Source organism: Limanda limanda, chromosome 21, assembly GCF_963576545.1.
Source record: "Limanda limanda chromosome 21, fLimLim1.1, whole genome shotgun sequence".
NCBI lineage: Eukaryota > Metazoa > Chordata > Actinopteri > Pleuronectiformes > Pleuronectidae > Limanda > Limanda limanda.
This window is the reverse complement of record NC_083656.1, coordinates 9,466,537-9,489,464: the sequence shown is the minus strand read 5'-3', so window position 1 is coordinate 9,489,464 and position 22,928 is coordinate 9,466,537. Positions and strand designations below refer to the sequence as shown.

The 22,928-nt window shown below is 43.4% G+C and overlaps 1 protein-coding gene across 1 annotated transcript in view; it reads left to right on the top strand.

Annotated features, from left to right (window-relative positions):
* LOC133028152 (carbohydrate sulfotransferase 15-like) overlaps window positions 1–22,504 on the top strand; it is a 31,971-nt gene extending 9,467 nt beyond the window's left edge. The window contains exons 2-8 of the mRNA XM_061095347.1: window positions 9,530–10,123; window positions 11,942–12,281; window positions 15,906–16,049; window positions 18,943–19,099; window positions 20,219–20,375; window positions 21,222–21,369; window positions 22,057–22,504. Of these exons, the coding sequence (XP_060951330.1) occupies window positions 9,683–10,123; window positions 11,942–12,281; window positions 15,906–16,049; window positions 18,943–19,099; window positions 20,219–20,375; window positions 21,222–21,369; window positions 22,057–22,256 (1,587 nt within the window). The 5' untranslated portion in view covers window positions 9,530–9,682 and the 3' untranslated portion in view covers window positions 22,257–22,504. The remainder of the gene's footprint in view (window positions 1–9,529; window positions 10,124–11,941; window positions 12,282–15,905; window positions 16,050–18,942; window positions 19,100–20,218; window positions 20,376–21,221; window positions 21,370–22,056) is intronic.
* Window positions 22,505–22,928: the final 424 nt, after the last annotated feature.

Here is a 22,928-nt window from a genome sequence, read left to right as displayed (position 1 = left end):
ATCAGGACTCTCATTTCTTCATTCGATACATTATGTGTTCTTCTGTGTGTGAATTCAGTTAGATTAACTCTGGGAGTGCAGAACCAATTTAATTGCATTTTATACAGAAGACAGTGGAAATAATCGGGTGATCAGGACCTCGAAGGGATCTAAGGTTTGGCCGGTGTCAAACTAGCTTGATATTAGAAACTTCCATATTAAGCCGAAAACTAGAAAAGTCTTCTGAATTCCACAAGTAAGTGTCACTCAGATGCTTCCAAGTGGAGCCTAATGAAACTGAGAGAGCCCATTAATAAGAACGTAGGGAGTGAAATGGCACCAGAATCAGCAGGACAGCTCAGTGTCACGTCCACACTTTCTCAGCAATTATATCCAGATATTCTTGAGACATTTCAGTCTGGACAACAGATACTACCACTACCAGATGGGTCCAGGAGTTTAGTTTATCTCAACAGTAGTTTATCACCCACACGGTGCCAAACTAACGCCTTGCAGTTAATTTTTTAGTATCACTCATATAAGGTTGCTGCATGTTTTAGGCCACTCAAACTTTTATATTCGCTCTTGACGCCTTCTGTCGGGAAACATCCACTCTGAGCACTCTGTTTTGAATTTCTCTACTTTAGCGGCTCTCATTATAGTCCCATTGAGTGTTTACCAAAATATGCACTGTATTCAAGTGTTGCACAGATGTGCCATAAAGTCTGATTTTAGCGGTGGTTTACCAACTCCAAGTTCAGTGATTGTTTTCAAATGTGTCCTTCAAATGTCAACAACATGCCGATGCAGAAATACCAAACGACTGTGATGCTGTTATAAATTCTAATTTAGCAGTCAATGTTCCAGCCACAACATATTTCTTATTCTTTTCATACAAGTGTTGTGGTTTTCACCCCCCAAAAAAAGTATGTGTGTGCCAATTTGGATGGGAGCCATTTCAGCGGCTGCGTGGGCTCAGACGCATTCCACTGGAAACAGTCAACATTCCCATTGGATTAATTACCAACTGCTTTTCCCCCAGGTCCGCCTGCTTCTTGTCCAAAAAAGAAGATTAACAGTGGATTGAACTTTGGTCCACAGGCGGAGAGACGGGCTGTCAGGTCTCGTAAAGAGGGCGAGGAGGTGAGCAGGAGCAGGTGTTGGTGCTGAGCACAGGAAAAAGGTGGTCGACGAGGTCAGATTAGGTAAAGGGGTAACGTCCCGCCTCAGCACTTGTTTTCAGTGTGTCTCTTACTCTGATCATTTTTCTGGTAGTTTCTGTGTTGTGTGGGGAAGCATTGGATTTTGTATCCACTTTCCAGAGAAACAGACAAGTTGCTGAGTAGCTAATGGTGCTCAACGTAAATGTTACAGGCTGCGACTGCCACCCACATTATTGGCAATTTAAAAACAAGAGAGATGCACCTCAAGGCGATGAGAAACTGATTGGCACGTCTTTCACAGATCCCCAAAACATCCAATCCTCCCACACAGCAGCGAGTGTCCCTGAATTCCGAAGCAAAAGTTCACGACTTCTTGTCCACGTTGCAGTTTCTCTTTCTTCCCAGCAGCTTACAATAAGTTTCCTCTTGTCAGTCAGCATTTTGATATTCTGTCTCCGCCGTCTTTTATTTCCAAACTACATCGCAAATTCTGTCAGCAAGACGGATTCATATTTCACAAGCAAAGAATATGAATCAATATCAAGAGACGGCAGGATCTGGCCACTGATACAAAATGCAAGACAGGATAAAATTAAGAAATTGAATTGAAGGGACTGTAGGATCACTGTTAGACAGATCGCGTCTCTAACAGTAGGAAAAACAATGAAATATACACTCAGAGATGTCTCCAGAATAATTTGAATTCATCAGGGTATAAAGTTAGATAACACGTTGGAGACAAATCAAATTAGAATTCATCCTGATAAATTATTCTTTGGGAAATGAAGTGCCATCACAGCACTGTTTTATATATGCACCTCAAATCTGAAGCCCTGTTTCATTCACACACTTTCATTCAAAAAATCCTAGAGTTAATTAATATTTTCACGTATAATAGAAGATAGACGACCTTCAACCTTTCCTTGAATCTCTGAATATTAACTTTCAGTCCCCAGTTCTTCCTCATTATATGAGTTATTCTCACCACCTCCACGTTCAATAATTTAAATGGAGACTACTGTGTTTCTAGTCTTTTTAATGACACCTTCATAAGAGTTATACACTTCCACAGCTCCAGACCCACTTTTCACTAGTAGCTTCTGTGTTTCCCGTTTCACATGACACATGAGGACAGACTCGAAGGAAGCACCGTCTTAAGGAACGGTCGCAGAATGCAAACAAATGGCCGCAGTGTGAAACTCTGACCTCAGACAGCCCTGGCTGCGGGAGGCTGCCAGTGAAATTAAAATGATGAATAAAAGATAAGACAGAAGAAAGTGCTGAAGTGGGACTCCAGCCGGAGAACCCAGCTTAGCAGCAGTTATGAATCCAGGGCAGAGGCCACCCTCCTCTGCAGTGAGAGTGTCTCACGTTGTGTGGATAATTTGACCCGCTGGCTCCTCCGGTCGGGTCACGTTCAGGTCCTGGTCTCGCTGATCTCCCTGGGGAGGAAGGGGGGGGGGCTGCTGCCTGATTTCCTGGAGATTACAGTCGGATCCTTTGGTCAACAGTGTGTGTGATCTGCGGGAATGTGATGGATGTCTTCTCCCTGGGTAATACCATCCCCGGATCCACTGTGAACTGCGGCGAATACTCATCCTCTCCTTCTTGCTTGTGTTACATGGTTGTGATTTTCAGGATTGGATTGGGCCGCATCCCCTTGGGGCATTAGAGGAGGAAGTGACATACTTGACAAGTCATATGGCTCCTGCTTGCTCTATCATCAGTGGGCTTTGTGGCACATTGTGGAAATGAAGCTCGTTGAAATCCTATTTCCAGATGTTTCTCTTGTACTCCCAAGCTACTGCGAGGATTAACTTCATGCCTCAGCAACTTGCGCTTGTTCTTGCTTCATTTGCTCTCACAAATGATGCTCCTTCTAATTGACTTGAGTTTGAATGGATAGTTAATGCTCATAATGTCCTGGGTGACAATCAGGTTTTAACACAGCAGTGTTAAAACCGTTTCCTGTGTTCTCAGACGGACACAAAGGTGCAGCTGCTCGTTTGGAATATCTCCCGTTTGGATTTATTTTCTACGAGTCAGAGTGTTTTTCAAATGGCTTCATCACAAGAGAACCTCAAGTCAATATTTTCTGCAGACTGATATATAACTTTTGAATGTGCCGGAGACGTGTCAACTACTTATCTCCATCAGTCAGCACGATTACGCAATAACTTTAGAAGCGATTTCTGGCATTACCCACAAAATGTTCCTTTAACACTTTGTTTAATGTGGAGACCTAGACATTACCCTTGGTGGAGGCCTGTGCTTATCGAGCACTACACAAACCCACAAATGTTACCTGCTCACAAACGCATTCAACTGGTAAAACATGGAATAATTGTTCATTTTTTCAAAAGGAGTAAATAGAACAGGAAGGACCAGCACCAGCGAGCTGATAGAACCGGAGCTGCAGGTGACTCGCACTCCTCTGACTCACGCTCTTTTCATATCGCTCCGCTGATGTGAGGAGAACTAGGTGAGGCTTGTGCTGCGTGACATCAGAGCACTGTCGCAATTATTTTTGACTTTCTTCATTAAAGCAGCGCGGGTTTGTTGGGCTGTGCTGCTCATGTGTTTCTGACACAGTAGCTGCTTGTGAAGTGTTTGCTGTAGTATCAATCCAGACTTGCTGTTACCACAGTAACCACGTGCGCAGGCTCATAAGTCAGGGCTGAAATCGTGACGATTTTTTCGAAAAGCATGAATGAAAAGCATAAATGAATAATTGAAATATGTTCTACTTCTAATAAAAATAGAGTTCCACCAAATTCAAATATCTCCAGCCCTCTTCAGCCAATCACAAGGCTGCTTGTGCTTCACATGCCAGGCCGAGTCTCAGTGCTGGATCGCCCTCGCAGTGGCCTCATGCTGAACTTTAATTATTGTGAGTGGAAAAACATTTTTTGCTCCAGCTGACACAGCAGCGACACCCGCTTTGTTCCTCCCTCTCTCTGCTCCTGTCACGCTCTTGTCCCGACAGAACTTCCTGTGTTGTTGCTGGACTTCGACCACAGTCCACTTCCTGGCTCATGTTTAAGAGGTCAAGGCGTAGTGAGGACGAGCAGATGATTTCTCAGAAGTCAACATGCAGAAATGATATGTTTACAGCACTTCAGCTATGTATTGGCATTATACCCTCATCAGTGTGTGTAGACAAGGCCACCATGAGAAACTGCCTGAGTCTGTAAGCAGCACAGTCCTTCTTGTACTGAGTCATTAGCAGTTTGCTCTGTTCTTCATCCGTTTGCTTATTTGCTTTGGAGCATCCACAAGTGGTCTCCTTCGGGGGAAATGGCTTCATAATGCTCTGTGAAGGCAACTCATTGCTGTATGACAAACAGTATCTTCAGCATGACAGTGAACGGTTTAAATCAGTTTGAGATAATAGCTTGTGAGCACTCCTGGGCTGCTGCACACAAAGACTGTGTGGAAAGGATGCGCTGTTTTATTCTCAAGGTCTCCCAAGCATCGTCGTGGCAGGGTGTTCGGTCCAACCCGTCATTTTCTGCTCATGTTTTCTATTCCCCCTCTCCCTCGAGGAAGCAGGAGCACCTAGACTTGCTTGCTCTGTCGCTTTTCTCTGACTGTTGTGGTGATGGAAGGATGGCAGCAGATTGTTGTTTATGCCGTGCACCTCCAACCACTGCTACTCTGTTCTTTTACTTTTGTCACATATAACAGAGTCTGCAGGCAATTCCTACTTTGCTGGCTATGTAGGGAGGCAATGATATTGTATTACTTTACCCACCTATATGCAATGAATCAGGGATAATCTCCTGTTTACATTGTGTTCTCCAGTTTATCAGTCTGTATTACATAACCCACTTTGTGCCACATGCTGTCAGTAGTGTTATGCTGCATACTGAGCAGCTACAGGGCATGCAAATGCTCACTCTAGTTGTTGATGACATGATGACAGATCCCATTACATTTCATTTACATTACATCATTACTTGACTATTGTGGCAAAAACTACTGATGGATTTCCACAGGAATCAATACCATAATTACATTATCTAGGAAGTGGGTGGTGGACACCGTTGTCCAGTGGTTTGAATCCCAACTTGGCTTGGTGTAAGGTTGCCCTGCAATATGCTGATTACCTGTCTAAAGTCTACCCCACCTCCCGCCCAAATGGAATTGGCTCTTCCAACCTCAAAGAATATGCAGTATAAATAATAAATGGATGCGTAGATGATATTGATAAATGTGAATAATTTAGTGCGAATCCAAACCAAAATCCGGATAACACTTTAAATGTATCTTCAAGAATTTGAGATCTATATTCAAATGAACAAAACGGATTTAGTCTGGACTACAAGGGGATTTTTAAGCTTTGACGTAGTTACGTGCCCCACCGAGTGTCATCCAGGTAACCCTGACTAATTTGCCTTTTAGTATATAACCTCATTTTAATGATTCTTAATGGTAACATGGATGGACAGTTGTCTTGAGCTTATCAACTCATCTTATTCCCAATTTCCTCTGTGTCCCAGTTTCCAACACAATCTCTAATCTACCTGTTGCACCTGCAGATGGCTGAAGTTGAATTTATGCAATGTAAACATCCCTGAGTAAATAAAAGATGCTCTGATGCTCTAAGAAAACCTTCCTCCGCAGACAACCAGAGAAACACATGCACTGAAGCCGATTGTTTCACGGCGCCTTCATGAGTTTCCTGCACCATTTTTTCAAAGAGAAAAACAAGCATGAAACATCCGACTTCCACTGTAAATGGGTTAGTGTTATGCCCAATAAAAAAAAAAAATCCCTTTTAATCTTCTCCAGCAGGAACACAGGGAGGTCTGTGAGGATATCCAAGATATTCTGACTATTCTCCGCGATATGGAATAGTGAGTTCTCTGTAGTCTGAGAAAGAGCTGGCTCGTTTGCTTTGAACCAAAACAAAAAGGGGCATTTCAGGGGCCCATGCAATTAATTCCCTCCATTTGAAATACCAGAGAGCGGAGGAAGGAGGACATTGTGCTCTCTGCTGCACAGACTCCTCGTCCAGTCAGGTATAATGATCGTTCACCACTGTAGTTTGATGACAGAATGATTAAAGGGCTCTGGAGTGTTTTTGTCATTCCTATTGTTTGATAGCTTTTAATATGAAATATAACCTCGGTTCATGGCCACAGGAATCCGAGCATTTTTTCTACTCTGCCAGTAAAGTCTTTTTCTGTTCGTCACCTCCACATTTTCATGTCCACAATCATCTCAAAACAATCTAAATTTTCACATTTGCATTTTCTACAGAAAGTGGCTTAGGAGCAGTTAACAACAATGGCTTTTCCACAGGTGCTTTTATTGAGCACAATATTTCCATTTGCACTGCAGCTTTTCACAAACATAATCAATCATCCTGTACTGGCAGCAGTAAACACAAAGAAAAAAACTGTAATGTTAAAAAAAGGTTCACAAGAGAACATCAATTAGCTGCCACCGCGTGAGGCTGGTCGGCTTTCCAGAGCAGGGATGGAAAACGGAGAGTGGGAGTGAAATGACAGATGTTAAACAAATCTCGCTGATGGCCTTTATTCACTGATCAATCTCCGAATGAAAGGAAAGACGGGTTTCTCTCGTCAAAAGGCAAGTTCCTCCTTACCGCTGTCACCAAGTGGTTGTTCATGCGAGAATTATCCTGAGATAACTTCTATTATGATTTGGGATTATAAAAATACAGCTGACAACATTTTAGCGAGCTCTTTAACTCATTTTGATGGCTTATTAGAAAGCATTAAACCCATGACACTAAAGGACTCACTCCACCTAGTACCGGTCGTCAAGTATAAATAATTCAGTCTTTAAGGAAACAAATTTGGAATGAAATATCAGCCAATGTTAGCTTACTGCAGGTTTATTGGAGTCATTTTCTGAAAATGTAAGATATCAATATAGGTTTTAAAAATTCAGTTTCGTCTAGGCTCTACTGCTAATATTAAAAGTAAAAAGACAAAGCACATTGACGCTGTACACGAGCCAAAGGGTTTTTCACAACCTGGTATACCAAATATTTGTCAAATTGATGCCTAACAGAGATCAAAAAAAAAGAAGAGAAGAGAAAATAAATGAAAATGTTCAAATCCATATATTTTTTTAACCATTTTTTTAAGGTTCGTCTACTAAAAGGTGGATGATGCAACCTTGTGTCCCCTTCGTCCACTGGCCCTGCAGCCATATTTCTGTTTGAGTTAAGCCATTTCATCATGTGTGATGGACAGGAGCAACGTATTTGCTTTATGAATAGGGCGGCGGTCTGTCAAGCTGCCAGTCACCCACTGCTGCAGTTAGCTGATTGATTCAGATGCGAGTTCCCTTGAGAGTGACATTCTCCCGTCAACGACACAGACCTTTCCTCTTCCCTCAATCTCTCTCTGCTCTCTTTTTTCACCCTGCTCCTTGTCTCCATCTTTCACTCTCATGCCCTCCCTTTCCTTCGTTCTGTCCTAAATAGCCGTGAGCACAAGCCCCCCATTGACTTCAGCCTTGATGAAGGACGCAGACAAGTCGATAATTGCTAATGACATGACGACTACAGATGAGAGCAAACGGCGGACTTGTTACGAAGAAAAATCCTGAAAATGTTATTCTGGTTTTTAAACTTTGATTACACGGTGCAGTGGTCGTCTCTGATGGAACACGGGACATCAGATCTGCGGTAATTACATTTCCGATGAAGCAAACCTCTTAATCTTTTTATAGCTTTCATCATTTAGGACATTTTGTAAATTTTGTTCCCGGTGAACTTTACGCAAGAGAAGCACGGATACGCCATCTGCCATTTGTGGGCAAACTTTAATTGGAGTAGCTATCGTAATTTAAAATCCATTACTCAGACTCTCATCATTTTTTTTTTGCTGGAAAGTGATAATCCTGCTCCAGAAGATCTTTCCTTTTCTGGCTAAAAGTGGAAAGAGATTAATATGTGACTGCGGTTTCAGCTTTTTGCAGCGAATCCTTTTTTCTTTTTTTCTCTGACTGAAATTGGAGTCGTTCTAACATCTTGAAGGTTAGAAATTGTTCTTTTTTAGCACAGGCCTTGTTTCACCCCCCCACACCTGTGTCCTGGAGAGGCTGTGGCTGTGGCGTGACGCTGAGGGCCCAGCTGGGAGTAAATTACATTGCTGGAGCAAGGAGGCCGATGCTCTCCGGTCGCTCTCCCTCTTATCAGCTCTGCCCGCAAGCTCCACAAATACAGAGCCGTGGAAAGGGTGTGAGCGATGGGCGGGGGGGGGTGAGGGGCTCAGACTACATCAGCTGCTGTGAGGAGGAGCGATGACTCACTTCCACGGTGCCGTTATCTTATGATGTATGCGAGCAGGAGCAGGTGGCAGGTATTACATACGTCAAACTCCTGGCTGTATCCATGCAGTTTTGAAGTGTGCAGGTGTGAACCATTACCAGGGGCTTCAGTCAAATCAGCAAACATCCCACTCATCTTGCCCCAGACCCTCGGCTCTGCTGGCTTTTTGTCATTATGCTGTATTCTATTCACCGCCACCATATTGGCTCAGCTCCAGATACAAAGAAAACCTCAAGGATAAAGCCATAGACATTACTGCTGCAGGAGCGTTATCATTAAAGATCCCCAATTCTCTCGCCCTTTAGACATCCGCCCTTCCTTTATCTGTGGGCGACTGTTGTCTTCACAGTGAAGAATACCATTTTCTGATAATATAATCCCTTCTCGGGGTCCGGACCGGGTATCTCTCATGTTCATGTTTCTCCCCGGGAAAGTCTGACACGCAGGCTCGTAGTTGCTAGGCTGAATGCATCCCCGGCTCTTATCGCTTCCTCCATATTGTGACTCCGATGCACAGGGAGGATGGGAAGATGGACTGTGAGGTAGGGAAGGGTGTCGCTGTGCTGTGTGATTAAAACAGAAAGTATGAGAGGAAGATGGTGAAATGAATTTAAACTCGCGTATTAATGGGATTTTTTTCCCCCCACCTCAGGTTTAGTCACAATCAAAATGATACCAGAAAAGACTGTCAAGAAATGGGGACGTTCTGAAGTGAGTTATCATTTCCACTGATGACTTGTTATTTCCCATTCGCAAGAAATCAATATTCAAAGCAGACAGTCACTGCTTTTCTCTGCTAACACCCATTTTCTGAAAGCAGCTTTAATTTGTCATCAGAGATTCGGGGAAGTGATGACAAGCTCCTGAGGTATAATGGAAATGGGGAAAAAAACGTCAATGCAAGTTCCCAAATGAACTGATTACTAAATGCAAGTCAGCTCTTAAACAGGATGTGACTATGAGTCTATTGCAGCAACTTTATTGGGAAGTGATGAACCTGCGGCATAAGAACATGTGTGAAAACAACGAGCGGACAGCCGGTCATTTCTCTTATTTCTGCTTTTCTTCTCAACAGGGAGCTGTGAGTGGATGAGGTGGGATGTTCTCCACAACCCATCATGGACTTAAACTGTTGGCCCCATCTCCAACCCTCACGTCTGGCTGGCTCCTGATTAACAACGCCCCCCCTGAGAGTCTGAGCGAGTGACACTTGGGATTCGCAGACACGATGACGCACATGGACTACAAGTACAGCCTGCTGGGCTCGGCAGTGGACGACTACCGCAAGAGGCCGTTGCTCCTGCAGGTGGACGACACGCCCGTGAACCTGTTTGCCATCTTGGAGGTCAAACGGGAGCTGCCGAGGCGGTGGAGCACGCTGGGCTGCTTCAGCCGCATCCGTCTCTACAGCTTCGTGTTCGGCTTGGCCGTCACGTTCCTCATCATGGCCTCGTACATCCTGACGGGAGACAAGAAGGGCCTCCTCCTCACCCCGTCCCCTTTCCACTTCAGCAGCCTGGTCAGCCCGGGACCTTTTGCGTTCAATGTGTCCTCGGTCAAGGACGATGCACATATCAAGCTAGTGGTCAAGTCTATCACATCCAAGGTGAAGTTTCACAGCAGTCGAAAGATCCCGGAGTTCAAAGTGCTGGTTAACAGTGAGCCACATGTGAGTATAGCCGAAACACACCGTCATATTCCTCATTTAATAGATGGTATCAGGTAAATCGTGGAATGAATACCTCCGTTGTTTCAGTGCAAACGTTATCCTTCACATCATAATACCAGCTTGATAGTGATCTCTCTTTTAATTGACAATCGCGCACATGTCTTTCTGGGTAATTAAATGCTCTGAGGAAAGGTGATTCCAATCAGTATTCATGCCTACGTGCCGTCTACACAAGGTTCAACAGAGCCACACTGGTGAAATCCCCCACTGGCTGCACTTTCTAATTTAATTTATAAAAAGATAAAACTGCTCTGGAAAAAAAAAAAGGTATAAAATCAGATAATTGCATATATGTCTCTCTCTCCTCTTTTTTTTATTTTTCCTTCAGAAGGTATTTAAAGCTCAAAGTCATCCCAAAGTCTTCAAACACACGACCCCTGTGGGTTTCTGCCAGCGTCCGACCCACCTCAAAGCCTGGTTCAATTAATTGTTAACCCTAATGATAATGGCCTGTGCCAGAGCTACTCCCGACATAACAAATTTCTTATTGAGCACGCTGATGAATAGGAGAGTGTGACCGCGGGACAATCAATACCACGTCTGAGCAGGGGTCTGACGTTAATTGTCCTCGGTCGTGTCTGGCAGGCAGCGAGCAGGTCAGAGTAACACAGGTATTTTGTTGCGTTTAATCGTCAAAAACCCGCTTTGAAATGTGTTCGACATGAGTCAGCTTTACTCCCCCAGTGCACACTGCACACTTGTTCACTTACCTCAGCCAAGGAGGTCATGTTTTCATCCAGGTTGAATGAAAATTACCAATGGATGGATAATTAAGAAACCTGCTGGAAGGATTCATGGGTCAAGGAAGAACCTGAATCAGAGAGCATACCCAAGATTATTTCCCCCTTTCTTTAAGATTGCGAGATGTGTTATTTAATATTTTCTTTGACTTCTCTGCAAAGTATCCCTCTAGCTTGATTGAAAATAAATATATATATCAGACTGATATTTATGAGTGTTAGCAACTTGAAGCAGATCCAAATGAATCTCTGGATGTAGTGAATTTAAATCTGGTTTCGCGTTGGCGGAGGTCTGAACTCTACTTAGTTGGATTTTTTCTCCGTTGCTATTACAAAGTACAAGGACAGGTTTGTTCTCTATCTTTTCTCTAGGCTAAAGCACTTTGGATTGGAAATTAAATCCAAACTACACTATAATGTTTTATGTGTTGGCTGTGTATATATCCATACAGGCTGAGCAGTGAAGGATGTCTAGCTCTTTTTAGGGCAGAGACAAACCCGAATGGACGCAAGAAGCCCCCAAAACAAGGAGGAAGGGAAAATGGCTTTGGTTCAGTTCAGACAGAGCTTTAATACAAAAGTCACAGGTGTATATTTATGTCTTCAGAGAAACACTGAATGCAAGTGATTACATTTTAAACATCTTAATGATGCTTAATTGTCTCATCCCCTTCTGTGTACAAGAATGGCCCCAGTTCCAACTGCAAATACAAATGTTGAACTTTTCAGAACCAACACAACACAAGTCAATTTCTAAAAGGTGTCTGACTACACGACATACGGTTGTGTAAGTGTCCTTAGAACCACTTTACTGTGCCTCTATAGAGACTGTTCTCCCGACATGAACTTGCACTTAATGTGAACTTAACACACAAATGTTGTGTGCAACACACAAGCCACCTCATTTAATGTATCTTAGCAACGACTAACTGGAATTGTGTCTAATCAGTTTTATTTGTGTGTCTCATGTGAAGTATGTCGATTCAGCAGCTTGACTTGCCTTTGTTTGCCGTTACAGATGTTTTCTGTTATCCCCCGCAAATTCCAGCCTGGTGTCAAGAACCCCTGCTGGTATGAGGAATACACCGGGAATATAACTTCAGACCCATACAGGACAAACATGTACGCGCGCTACTCAAGGCGCTTCAGGACTGAATTCCAGTTCTTGAGGAACACTTTCCGAGAGCACTTGATTCACCATGACGGGAAACTCTACCGCATGCGGTGCCTTCCTTACTTCTATATCATAGGCCAACCAAAATGTGGCACGACAGACCTGTACGACAGACTGAAGCTGCGGCCGGACGTCAGGTTCACCACCTTCAAAGAGCCGCACTGGTGGACCCGCAAGAGGTTTGGTGAGTAAAACGAAACCATGATTTGCTGTAGAAGCGGCCTCCAGGCTGATAAACAATAATGAGAGCCCCAGGGCATTGGAAGTGTGAAGTGTGACTTTCTGCAGTATATCATTTGGGCAGAGCCATACCTCAGTGAGCTTCAGAAAATATTGGGGGGGGCATCCTCAAAGGCAGACCTGTCTCTTTCACAAGCATAATAATATTTATCTCAGTATTTTTACTGTCATCATATTGTTGGCAGTTAAAAAACATCCTTTTTATGTGTTTTAGCAGTTAATCGGGTGGAGAGTCCTCATGGTGTTGACTGACAAGTTCACATTGGAAAACAGGTTTTCGACATCAAATTTACTTAAAAAAATAAAATAAGCACCAACAATCTAGCTTTTTTCTTTATGTGAAACCTAGCTGTATACACATGGATTAAATGGCTCTAGTGCATGCAGCTCAATCTCCCAAAGCAATCAACCAAATACTGCATATTCTAGAGCAAACTTGGGCTGAGCATGAAAATAAGCTTAAGCTGTTTACCTACCTCAGAGTTGCTAGCCTCAAATTAACAGCTCTTAGTTGTGTATTTACAATCATTATAGCTACCTCCCTGTAACACTGCGAACACATAGTCATCTTTTTTTTCTCCTTAGCCCTCCTGTGTGCTTTTTTACACAATTACCAACTATCCCATCCTGATAGACGGTCGAGCTCATGCGCTGATGGCTCATTAAGGGCTGAACTAGGACTAAGTACGAAGGAGGAACTGACTTCAGCATCTCGTATGACATAGATTCGACTGCGTGGTTGCAACATGTGAAAGACGCAGCCGCCTCCTCCTCACATGCCTTGAACCCACGTGTGTGTGGGCGACGTTTCCTGTGCTTCCTTTAGAAAACATAAATGTCATTCCTTGCGTCACATCTCAAACACCACGAACCTTGCTTCCGTCAGCTCCTGGTTCTTGCCTCAATTTACAGCTTCCTTTCTCTACCCTTTGCCCACCAGGGATTTGATACTCTCATTTAAAAGATTAACGGAGCTATCACTTATTTAATTTGACAGCCGAGCATTTTAAGAGGGAGCTGCTGCATATTTTACAATTTCTCAGAGGCGTGTTTTTATGATTCTTATCTGTATTTTGTGGAAATATTTGCCAGAGTTAAACGCTGTCTGTAAATCACTGCTTCGTCTCTGTTCAGTTTTTTGTTTTTTTCCAGACACACGCATCCTACTTCCACAGTTCTCTCTTACACTATTGGCTTTCCTTTCCAGTCTTGAACAGGTGGCAATATGTCACTTCTTCAAACAAAGAGATTAACCCTCAAACTGTGCAAAGGGAGATGGGAGCCGCTTGACATCTGGTCACGTGTCGTCTGCATGTTTGAGCGCGTTTCCTTTACCATGTGCATCTGTGATGTGACAACAACCCCCCCCCCACCCCCCCATGCCACCACAGATGGGATTTCAAAACCAGGCGAGATCTGGGAGGGAGACTCTATTTGCCAGGAATGAACTGGAAAGCCTCTTCATTACACACATCCGACCCTCACTTACCGACCCACACTTTGCTGCCTTGCTTCATTAGTGTGTTTGGTGACTTTCCATAAAGACGCACACAAAAAAAGAGAGAATTGTGAGTCTGTTGTCCCCTTTAGATCTTAAATATTCTCAAAGTAAAATGTAGTTGATGATTAGCATCCAGCCTTAACAAATTTAAATCCACAAAGACTCACAATATACCCACATTTTTTTTTTTGTTCAACTGAAACAACCATTAAGACTCATGAATAATGGAGATCCTTCAGCAGCTAAGGAGGCAGGCAACAGTGTGTTTGTGTGTCACTAATGTGTGTCTGTATTTGTAGAGGAAGTATAGGGAGAGGCAATTAAACTCTAGAGCACCGATCTGCCTGATGGCTCTGTTCAAAACAAAAAAGCAGATTAGATAATGACTTTATTGTGATTTGGAAGATGTGTTCACAAGTGTGCAGATAATCTCATAATTCTCCTTTTTTTTAAGATGAGCAGCCACAGCATCACATCAGCGCAGCATCAGGGACTCGGGTTTTCATGTTGATTTCTCGCTATGGATGAGTGCTATTCTTCTGCTCAGCAATGACTGATTCATACATCGTTTCCCTGAGAGCCATCTGTCTAAAAATGACTCAATTTTAATAATTTCACCCTAGGGGAGGGGGGAGAGGGGAGGGGGGCTTGGCGTAATACTTGTCGAGGGTGTTACATGCAGCATTGGCCGCATTTGTTTGAAAATTTCAATCCAAATTCTCGCTGCAAAATATCAAAGACGGCTTAACTGTTCCAGCCAACGTGTTCCTTTTTGAAGTTGGTCCAGCTGCTGACTAATCCCGCTGAGACTCGCATACCTTTTTGGTGGATTGATCATTCTGCGATGCAATACTCATTATATACGTGCTGTTTGGTTACAGTTAATAATTATTTCCACCTCCTAAAGCTGCGGGTAGCGGAGGAGTTGTTTGTGTTGGTTTGGCCGCCTCATGCTGGTGTTTTCCGCAGCCTTGTGATGTTGCCGTATCCCAAGGACCCGGGTCCCTCTCAGCTATTGTCACCAACCTCCTCCCGTGCTTTCATCTGCTCTGTCACTTTCTTTCCTTCCCCTCCGGTGTTGCACTCAGGGCTACGCACTGGTATTCAGCACGTTTTCTCTTAAGACATCCTTTTTGAGAACACTCTAAATTCAAATGGTCTTGTTTGGTGGTTGTTTATTCCATTCCCTCCTCTGGTCTCTCCACTTAGCCGCAGTTGTGAAAAGGCGATTTGATGCTATCCACGCTGCATAACTTTTCTTAGAGGAACAGTTTGAATCTTAAGCAGATGCGTCTGCTGTGGTATAGTACACATCGATAAACAAGGACTATTTGAAAAGTGCATGACACTTCAATCATATCAGAAAGCACAGAGAGAGAGAAATGGGGAGAAAAAGCCCTGAAGCAAGACACAGCGGCATCAAGGCACCTCATAGGGATGGGAATGTACTGGATGAATAATGCTGCAGGCTGGTTATTTAGAGAGTTTACTAGAGTCTTCTAATATCGTGTTTTCCTGCTAAGTAGAGAAAGGTGCTTTACTGCGACACCATCAAAGCATCACTGAAAGTCACAGGCGCCTGAGCTGCCTCATTATGCTGCATGGATGCTCCCAAATCTTACACTGAATCTCCACAATCGCATAATTGTGATTATATCGTCGTCCACAGCAGCCCGGATGGAAAACACGTTTGCCAGTTTACTTTAAAAACATTAACTAGACGTTGGCCTTTAATTGGAAAACACTTAAAAGCTGAGCAGAGACAGTGTTCGAGACTGAATTTGAAACTGATCTGAAATTGGATGTTATAAGAACATTGAAAACACAAATCCTTGAGGACGTTCCTTACACACAGACACATATGAAGGGGAGTGGGAAGACGGGTACATAAAAAAGCTTGATTGATGCAAATCCATCTCACCTGTACAAATCAAATATTTGAGTCCGTCTTTACTTTCTACAAACTATAGGATGTGATCATTTGCCAACAAATGTAAATATTCCCTAGAGATGCCTGTGCCCCACAAAGTGTATCTAACATCCCTGTCTTCTCCCCCCCCCCACCAGGTATCAGTCGTCTCGGCAAGGGCTTCCAGGATGGATACCCGGTGGAAGACTACCTGGACCTGTTCGATCAGTCTGCTTATCAAATCCAGGGCAACCTCACAGCAAAAGGCAGTGGAAGCCCCAGCCACCCTAACATTATCATAGGTAAGCAAAGAGGCAGCCAGGCCATTGGATTGTGTGTGTGTGTATGTGATCTGGTTTGAGATGCTGTATTCATGTGTGCAGCCCTTATCAGTTGCACGGACATGACATCAGCCAATTCTAAAGATCTGTATGAAGGCCGATTCAGACATATTTGAATGGATCGTTATCGGCTGAAATGAACCGACTTTTGAAATGTATTGTGTATCTCAGAGCTCCACTCTTTCACGACAGTCACCTGTTTACACCACTGCACAATCATGAGTGCTTCTGAAATTCAACAACTCCAAAGTCTTCCCTCTGGCTGAATGCAGGAGGCGTTGTAACAGGGGCAGGCAAATTAAGAATGGCCTTTTGGCTGATTGCATTAGTCCACAGCAACGACGATTAAATTCTGATATGATTGTACAAGAGACAACTACAGCACGGCTGAAACCCCCCCCTCATCAGACCCTTCGCCACAAGCTGTAGCTACAAGCATCATCATTGTAGAGGTTTGGCTGAGGACTAGATCGTTTAAATGTGTGTGTCTGTGATGGTGGTGGTGGTGGTTTGCACTTAAACTTTTCTACTTTAATATAATTTATTTGTGTGCATAGTTTTTTCATAATTTGCAGGGGTTTTTGTTCTGGTTTACTCTGGCCCTCCAGATCCTTTTTGCCTGAGGCGTTTAAATTCCCTCGAGACGCTCCTGCAAACAGCGTTCTAAAAAAACTCAAAGCTATGGAGGGATTGTTGCGGATATTGATAGGAGTTAACACAAATTGGTAAACACCTGTCTGCCCTGAACACAACCTATACATGACCCCTTTTTTAACTCTATTCAAAATATTTCCTCCAACACTCTTGTTTTGAAGAGACATTTGATATCAAACGGTGTTTCACACTGAGCCAGCAAAGCATCACTTAAAACTCTAACTATTTTTCTATCCTCACAAAGCACCTCTGATCTGTTATCTAAAGAAGTGCATGTTGAGGTTAGCTAAGGGAACAAGATACAAACGGTGGCATGTAAAACACACTCTCTGGTCTTTCTAGTCACATCTCCCGGCAGCTTCAGTTGCACAGACGTTTCCTGTGTAGCATAGATTCTGAGTTCCTGTTTTGTCAAAGTGTCACATCGTGTCAGTGAGCGGCTTGGCCCTCCCCTCCCTGCTGAATCATATTTGATACTCAGGTCATGTATCGGCGCTGTGATCTGTGTGTGGAACGTGGACTGACAACCCTGCGGCCCCATCAGGCTGTAGCCAATCGCGTTTGGCTCTGGGTGACCTGACACTTGCCTGGAACTTCGCTTGTAATCTCGGCTCCAATATTACAAAGCTGCTATTAAAGCAGCAGGTAGCAGGGCTGGGGCAGAGGGCTCCTCTGTGGCAGCTCCCTCCAGAGGGTGACGCTGATTTTAAAGCAAGCCGGTGACTCAGCCCTAAAGAGGAGTCTCACAGCTTAATAATACTGGACTTCCTTCTGCTTCGCTTAGCCACTTCACTGAAGGGCCGTATAAAGAATCATTGTATTTTTGTGCCAGGACAGCAATAATATCCGCAGCGGGGTGTAGCTTCGTTTTTTTTCTTCCACAAACCTCCTTCCTCGATCTGCATATCCTGCCTCCAGCCCCTCGTGCTTCCATCTGTCTCTGTCTTCCCCCCCAACGTCCAAACACCATCTGAAAGGACTGCTCGGCTGCAGAGAAAAACTTTTCAACAATAGCCTTTTCACACTGGACTGAGTTGCTGTATTGAGCGCAGCTTAGCATGCCGCCCTGTTTTGTTTCCCTCTTTAAATAAATAATCCTTGTTAGGTTGGAGTGTGCCAGAGTCCTGCTCAGTATTCACACCATGCCCTGGGAGAGCGCAGCAAGGTGCAGGCCTGTGGCCAGAATCGTGGGCTTCTGACTCTCCTCAAGCCACCAGCCAAGACCAAGCAGCTGAGAAACTCCAGAGGCATGCAGGCCTGGCTCCTCCATTTGTTTGTCCCATTAAGGCCTCTGCCCATTGAGCAAAATAAACCCCTTTAATGGATATAAAGTGGAGACCCTTAAATAGACTTGATGGCAATGTGTGTCGTTTTAGGCATAACGGCATTTGCAGATGATGTCATTGCAGAAAATATGTCCTGGCTATCATTCCTTTCTCTGAGAGAAAAAGAGGAAGATAAGGCCTGCGATGTGTTCCCTCCATATACATCACAGCTTCACTCCTCAGATAAGAGGATAATGAAGGCACAGGCAGCCTAATGATTCCTGGATATCATTTCTCAGCTCAGCCTGATTACATTTCTGCACTGAAATGGTTTGAGAAACTGTTTTTTTGACTTGTTAGGAGCACCAGTTCAGTTACTGTGTGCACAGTCCCTTTATTTTTCCTCACAGCTGGAGGTGTAACAACTCTCTCTTTTATGTTTTTGCACTGGTTCAGGAATCTTTATTTTTGTGTTGACTTGCTGCGTGTGTGCTGGGAACATGCTGCGTGTGTGATGGTTAAACCCTCGATTCAGTGGCAATTATAGAAAAGAGTTGACACAAAATTCCACACACAGGTAATTACAGTAAGGTTTTGGAGAATTATCTGTTTGTATGGAGTCTTTTTTTAGAATGAATAAAAACATAATAATACAAAACTTTCAGTGAATATCAAAGATTACGCAACTAAAACTTTTTCTTACATGCTTCAAAGAGGTTGTAGCATAATTGGCAATTTACATTTACCTTTTCTGTACTTTCAATGTCACATGAGAATCTTGTTTTACTATAAAATGCAAGTGTCAATTCACAAGGAGGTAAGATGAGGTGGACATTTTGAACAAGAAACATTTAAACATTTCAACAAAAGTTGTCCATTGCATCGCACGCTAATATCAGATTGTTTATTTGAACTGCTGTGGGTGTGTTTTGCAGGAGAAGCCAGCGCATCCACCATGTGGGACAACAACGCCTGGGTGTATTTCTATGACAACACCACAGAGGGAGAGCCTCCTTTCCTCGTCCAGGACTTTATTCACGCCCTGCAGCCCGATGGCCGCTTCATCGTTATGCTCAGGGACCCGGTGGAAAGGTGCGAGTCATCGGTTTCACTGCCTCCCCCCGACATACTCACCTTAAAATATCAGACACACACATTGTCACCTTTTAAAAATGTTTTTATCCAAGATGTGTTTCCTCTTACTCAGTGAGTCTGTCACATAAGTTTCACAATGACGCCATTATCAGACGTGTGGGGAGCTCAGTGCTGAATACATGCGAGCCGAACTGGGATTACTTTATGCTGTTAATTTAGATTTGTACTTAAGTGAGTGTGTGAACATGCTCTCTATAATTGCCTTTGTCTGTCAAATCACAGCCTGTTCAACCTTTCCCTGAAGCAATTCTCGGGGAAATTAATTTTTATTACGTGCGACTAGTTTACAACCTTGGCATCTGCTCGGCACCGCCGTTGACATCTCTTACGGAACTGTGACAGCATTTATGTGTTTCGTGTGTCACAAGCATTCATTTTTAATACAGGCTGATATTAATAAGATAATATGTGCAAATAGTTTGGCCTTTTCTTTTATTATATGAGGCATGAGACACTGAATCTACTGAATCAGGAGAACTGAAAGCTGTCAATAGTGAAGAAAAGTTCAGTAAAATCTGACTTTACTGTCTAATCACAGGACTCATTATAGTCAGGATAAAAATATCACAGTTTTTTAATGTATATATGGATTTTTTACTTGGCGTGTCTGCAGCAGCTCATTTGAGCTTTCTCCAATATTTGATGTCTTTACTTTGTTCTACTGGAGGATTCTTCTAAACTGTCAACACTGCAGTCACAGTTGCATCTTGCTGTAAACTATAGTGATCTGTGCCAGTGTAAAACCAGCATCTGGTATATTAATTTGTAATTCATATATAATAAGGCTGTAAATTATAATAATACTTATTAGCCTAAACACATTCAACAGTTGTGAAGTTTCATCAGCTGCTTTCAGTCATGCTCTGAACTCCGGACTTTTCCCTGAAGTTTATCTGAGGGGTTTATGTGAGAACGCAAATCTTTGAGTCAGTTGCTTGGGACAGTTTCTAGAACTTACCCCGCCAGCCCCCAAGTAAGATGTTCGGAAAATGTCAGAGTGGATATTATTTAACCAATGTTCAAGTTTGTTAATGGACCTTCTATCTTGTCTTGCAGGTTATACTCTGACTACCTTTACTTTGGTATTACCAATAAGTCTGCAGAGGATTTCCACGAGAAGGTGTCGGAATCGCTGCAGTTGTTCGAGGGGTGCCTTACAGAGTACACAATACGCTCCTGTGTGTACAACATTACTCTCAACAATGCCATGCCAGTGAGTGTGCCCCACCTTTCTACTCCTGTCTAACAGTCCCTGAACACAAAAACTGGCCTTTAGCAACCAGCACATTTAACTGGTGGGAAAAAAGAAGTTGAAAAGGAGTGTGGGGGGGGGGGGGGGGGGGGACGACAGATGGAGTGAAATCCACACTTCATTAACACATGATGAAGCTTGCAGGGAGCGACTTTACGAAAAGGGATTGGCAACACTTTTGAACGTTTACAGACTCTTTGTATGAGAAAAGCTAGTTTACCAGCTCGCTCTCAACTCACAAAACAGAGCGAGTCTTAGTGCACTAAGGGCCCCAGTGTAGAGCCCCTGGACAGCTTTTCCCACAGTGCAGGGAAGGGGAGGAAGAGTCTGTTCCATCCTCTTTTGGCTCCCCCTCCAGGCTGCCTTGTATTAAAATGAGGTTCTCCTCTCCAACTGCCACTGACGAGCTTTACGGCCTTGTGGGCACATGCCCGACCTTCTGCCGCCGTCCTTATTGTCCCTCCACTAATATCTTCTCAGAGTTATTAGACCATGTGAAAGGCATTGCAGCTGCCCTTACAGCAGGCTCCCGCGCCTGTGGCTTCTCGATAAAAGTTTCAGAGCTCAGATTAGAGACTGAAGAGAAAAGATGAATAAAACTCCAACGTGACAGCGCGATTGTTCGTTGTATCAAATTGATTTAAGAAAGCTAAAGTTACTTGGCACGTGATCATTTATTCTGGAAGGCCTTTCAGTTTGTTTCAACCTACTGTTCTGCAACCACTTGTCAGAGGGGGACTCTAGGAGTAATGTGGTTCAACATCAGATATGACAGCTCTCATTGATTATTTTGTGTTGTGTGCGCAGGTCAGATTGCGAATCGGCCTGTACATTTTGTATCTGCTGGACTGGCTGACCGTCTTCAGCAGGGAACAGATTCTGGTCCTGAGGCTGGAGGACCACGCCTCCAATCGGAAATACACAATGCACAAAGTCTTTGACTTCCTGAACCTGGGTGAGTAACAGAAAACATGACATCTGATCAATATAATACAAAATGGGATATTGTCATATTGAGCTCATGTCACTGGCGGACACAACGGAAACTGATTTAACTCAATCTCCAAACAGTTTAGCACTGACAGATTTTAAAGGTTGAAATCTCAGTTGATTTGTGTCGTTTCTACTTTCAACTGGGAAATTGAGCCATGTTTTTATTTCTCCATCAGAGTGGAGTATCACAGGTACTGCATTTTACAAAGTCTGTTGATTTATACCGTGTGCAGTACGATATCTTAGAAAACTAAACTAAATATTCTTCAGATAAAGTACTGACATTTCTAACCCCTTCCATTCAGTATCAGTGTGCCAATGTGTCCTTGGGGTACACTGTAAATTGCTGTTTATTGACAGGCCAGTGTAAAAAACTGTTTTGCCCCACAGTCTCTGACCCCCCCTTTAGTTCAGTCATACTGGTTCATCCCACAGTTCAATTGCCCCACAGCTCCGACTCGGCTCCTCAAAGAACTGCAGAGGTGTGATCACCTCCCAGAGCATCACCTCCTCTGCTAAGAGCACCGCTGATACATGTTGACATTTCAAGTGTCCTTTCTTGTATTTTCCTCGATTTGTTTAGTGGTGCGAAAAAATCTGAAGTGGCAAAGGAGGACGGGGATGTGAAGTGTTTTTGTGTGTTTTACAGGGCCAGTGACAAAAGAAATAGAGTCGGAGATCACGCGAAGTCCAGCATCCAACACCAGGAAGCCGGCCGACAAAAACCTGGGACCCATGCTGCCCATCACAAAAGAGATCCTGCGGGACTTTTACACACCTTTCAACGAGGAACTGGCCAAAGTGCTGCGCAATGACTCCTTCCTCTGGGACAATTACTCAACACTCTGAACAACTGACCTCCATTCTACTTCTGCAAAAACACACACACACACAGAAAAACACACACCGATGTGTCTGCCAGCCCCTTCGTTGGAGTTTCAAGTGCCCATGAAAGAAAAAAAAAAGAAAATCATCAATGTTTTTATATTTAAATTATTTTCTAAGTTATAAAAGCAGAGATGAATCAAAGATAGAAAAATAGCACAAGTGAGTGAGTGAGCGTGCGGGTAAGTGAGTGAGGTCTTGATTGTTTCTTTTCTGTGACCAGATGTACAAAATTAAATAGTGAATTCAAATGTATGAAAAACAGAGTCCTGTGTTCTATTTGGATTTTACAATATAGAACAAGATGGAGAATGTCCCTTGTATGTTTTGAAGGTCTTCTGCACAATTAAAGTTGCCAACTACCAGTAGATGTTAGCAGGTGTAAGCAGACACCAGTGGATGTTAAGGACAGTACGTCATTCGTGGACCTTAGGGGTCATCAAGTGTTTTGGACTTTTAATCAACGATACAGGTCGAACTTGAGGCTAAATCTGAATAAAAGAGTAAAATAAATTAAGTCACAGGACTGATAATATTATAGCTTATAAAATGCATATCTTAACTGACACTCACTCCGTGTCTGCCCCATGATTCTGATGTGTCCAACACTGAGAGCAAGCTAAAAGAAATACGAAA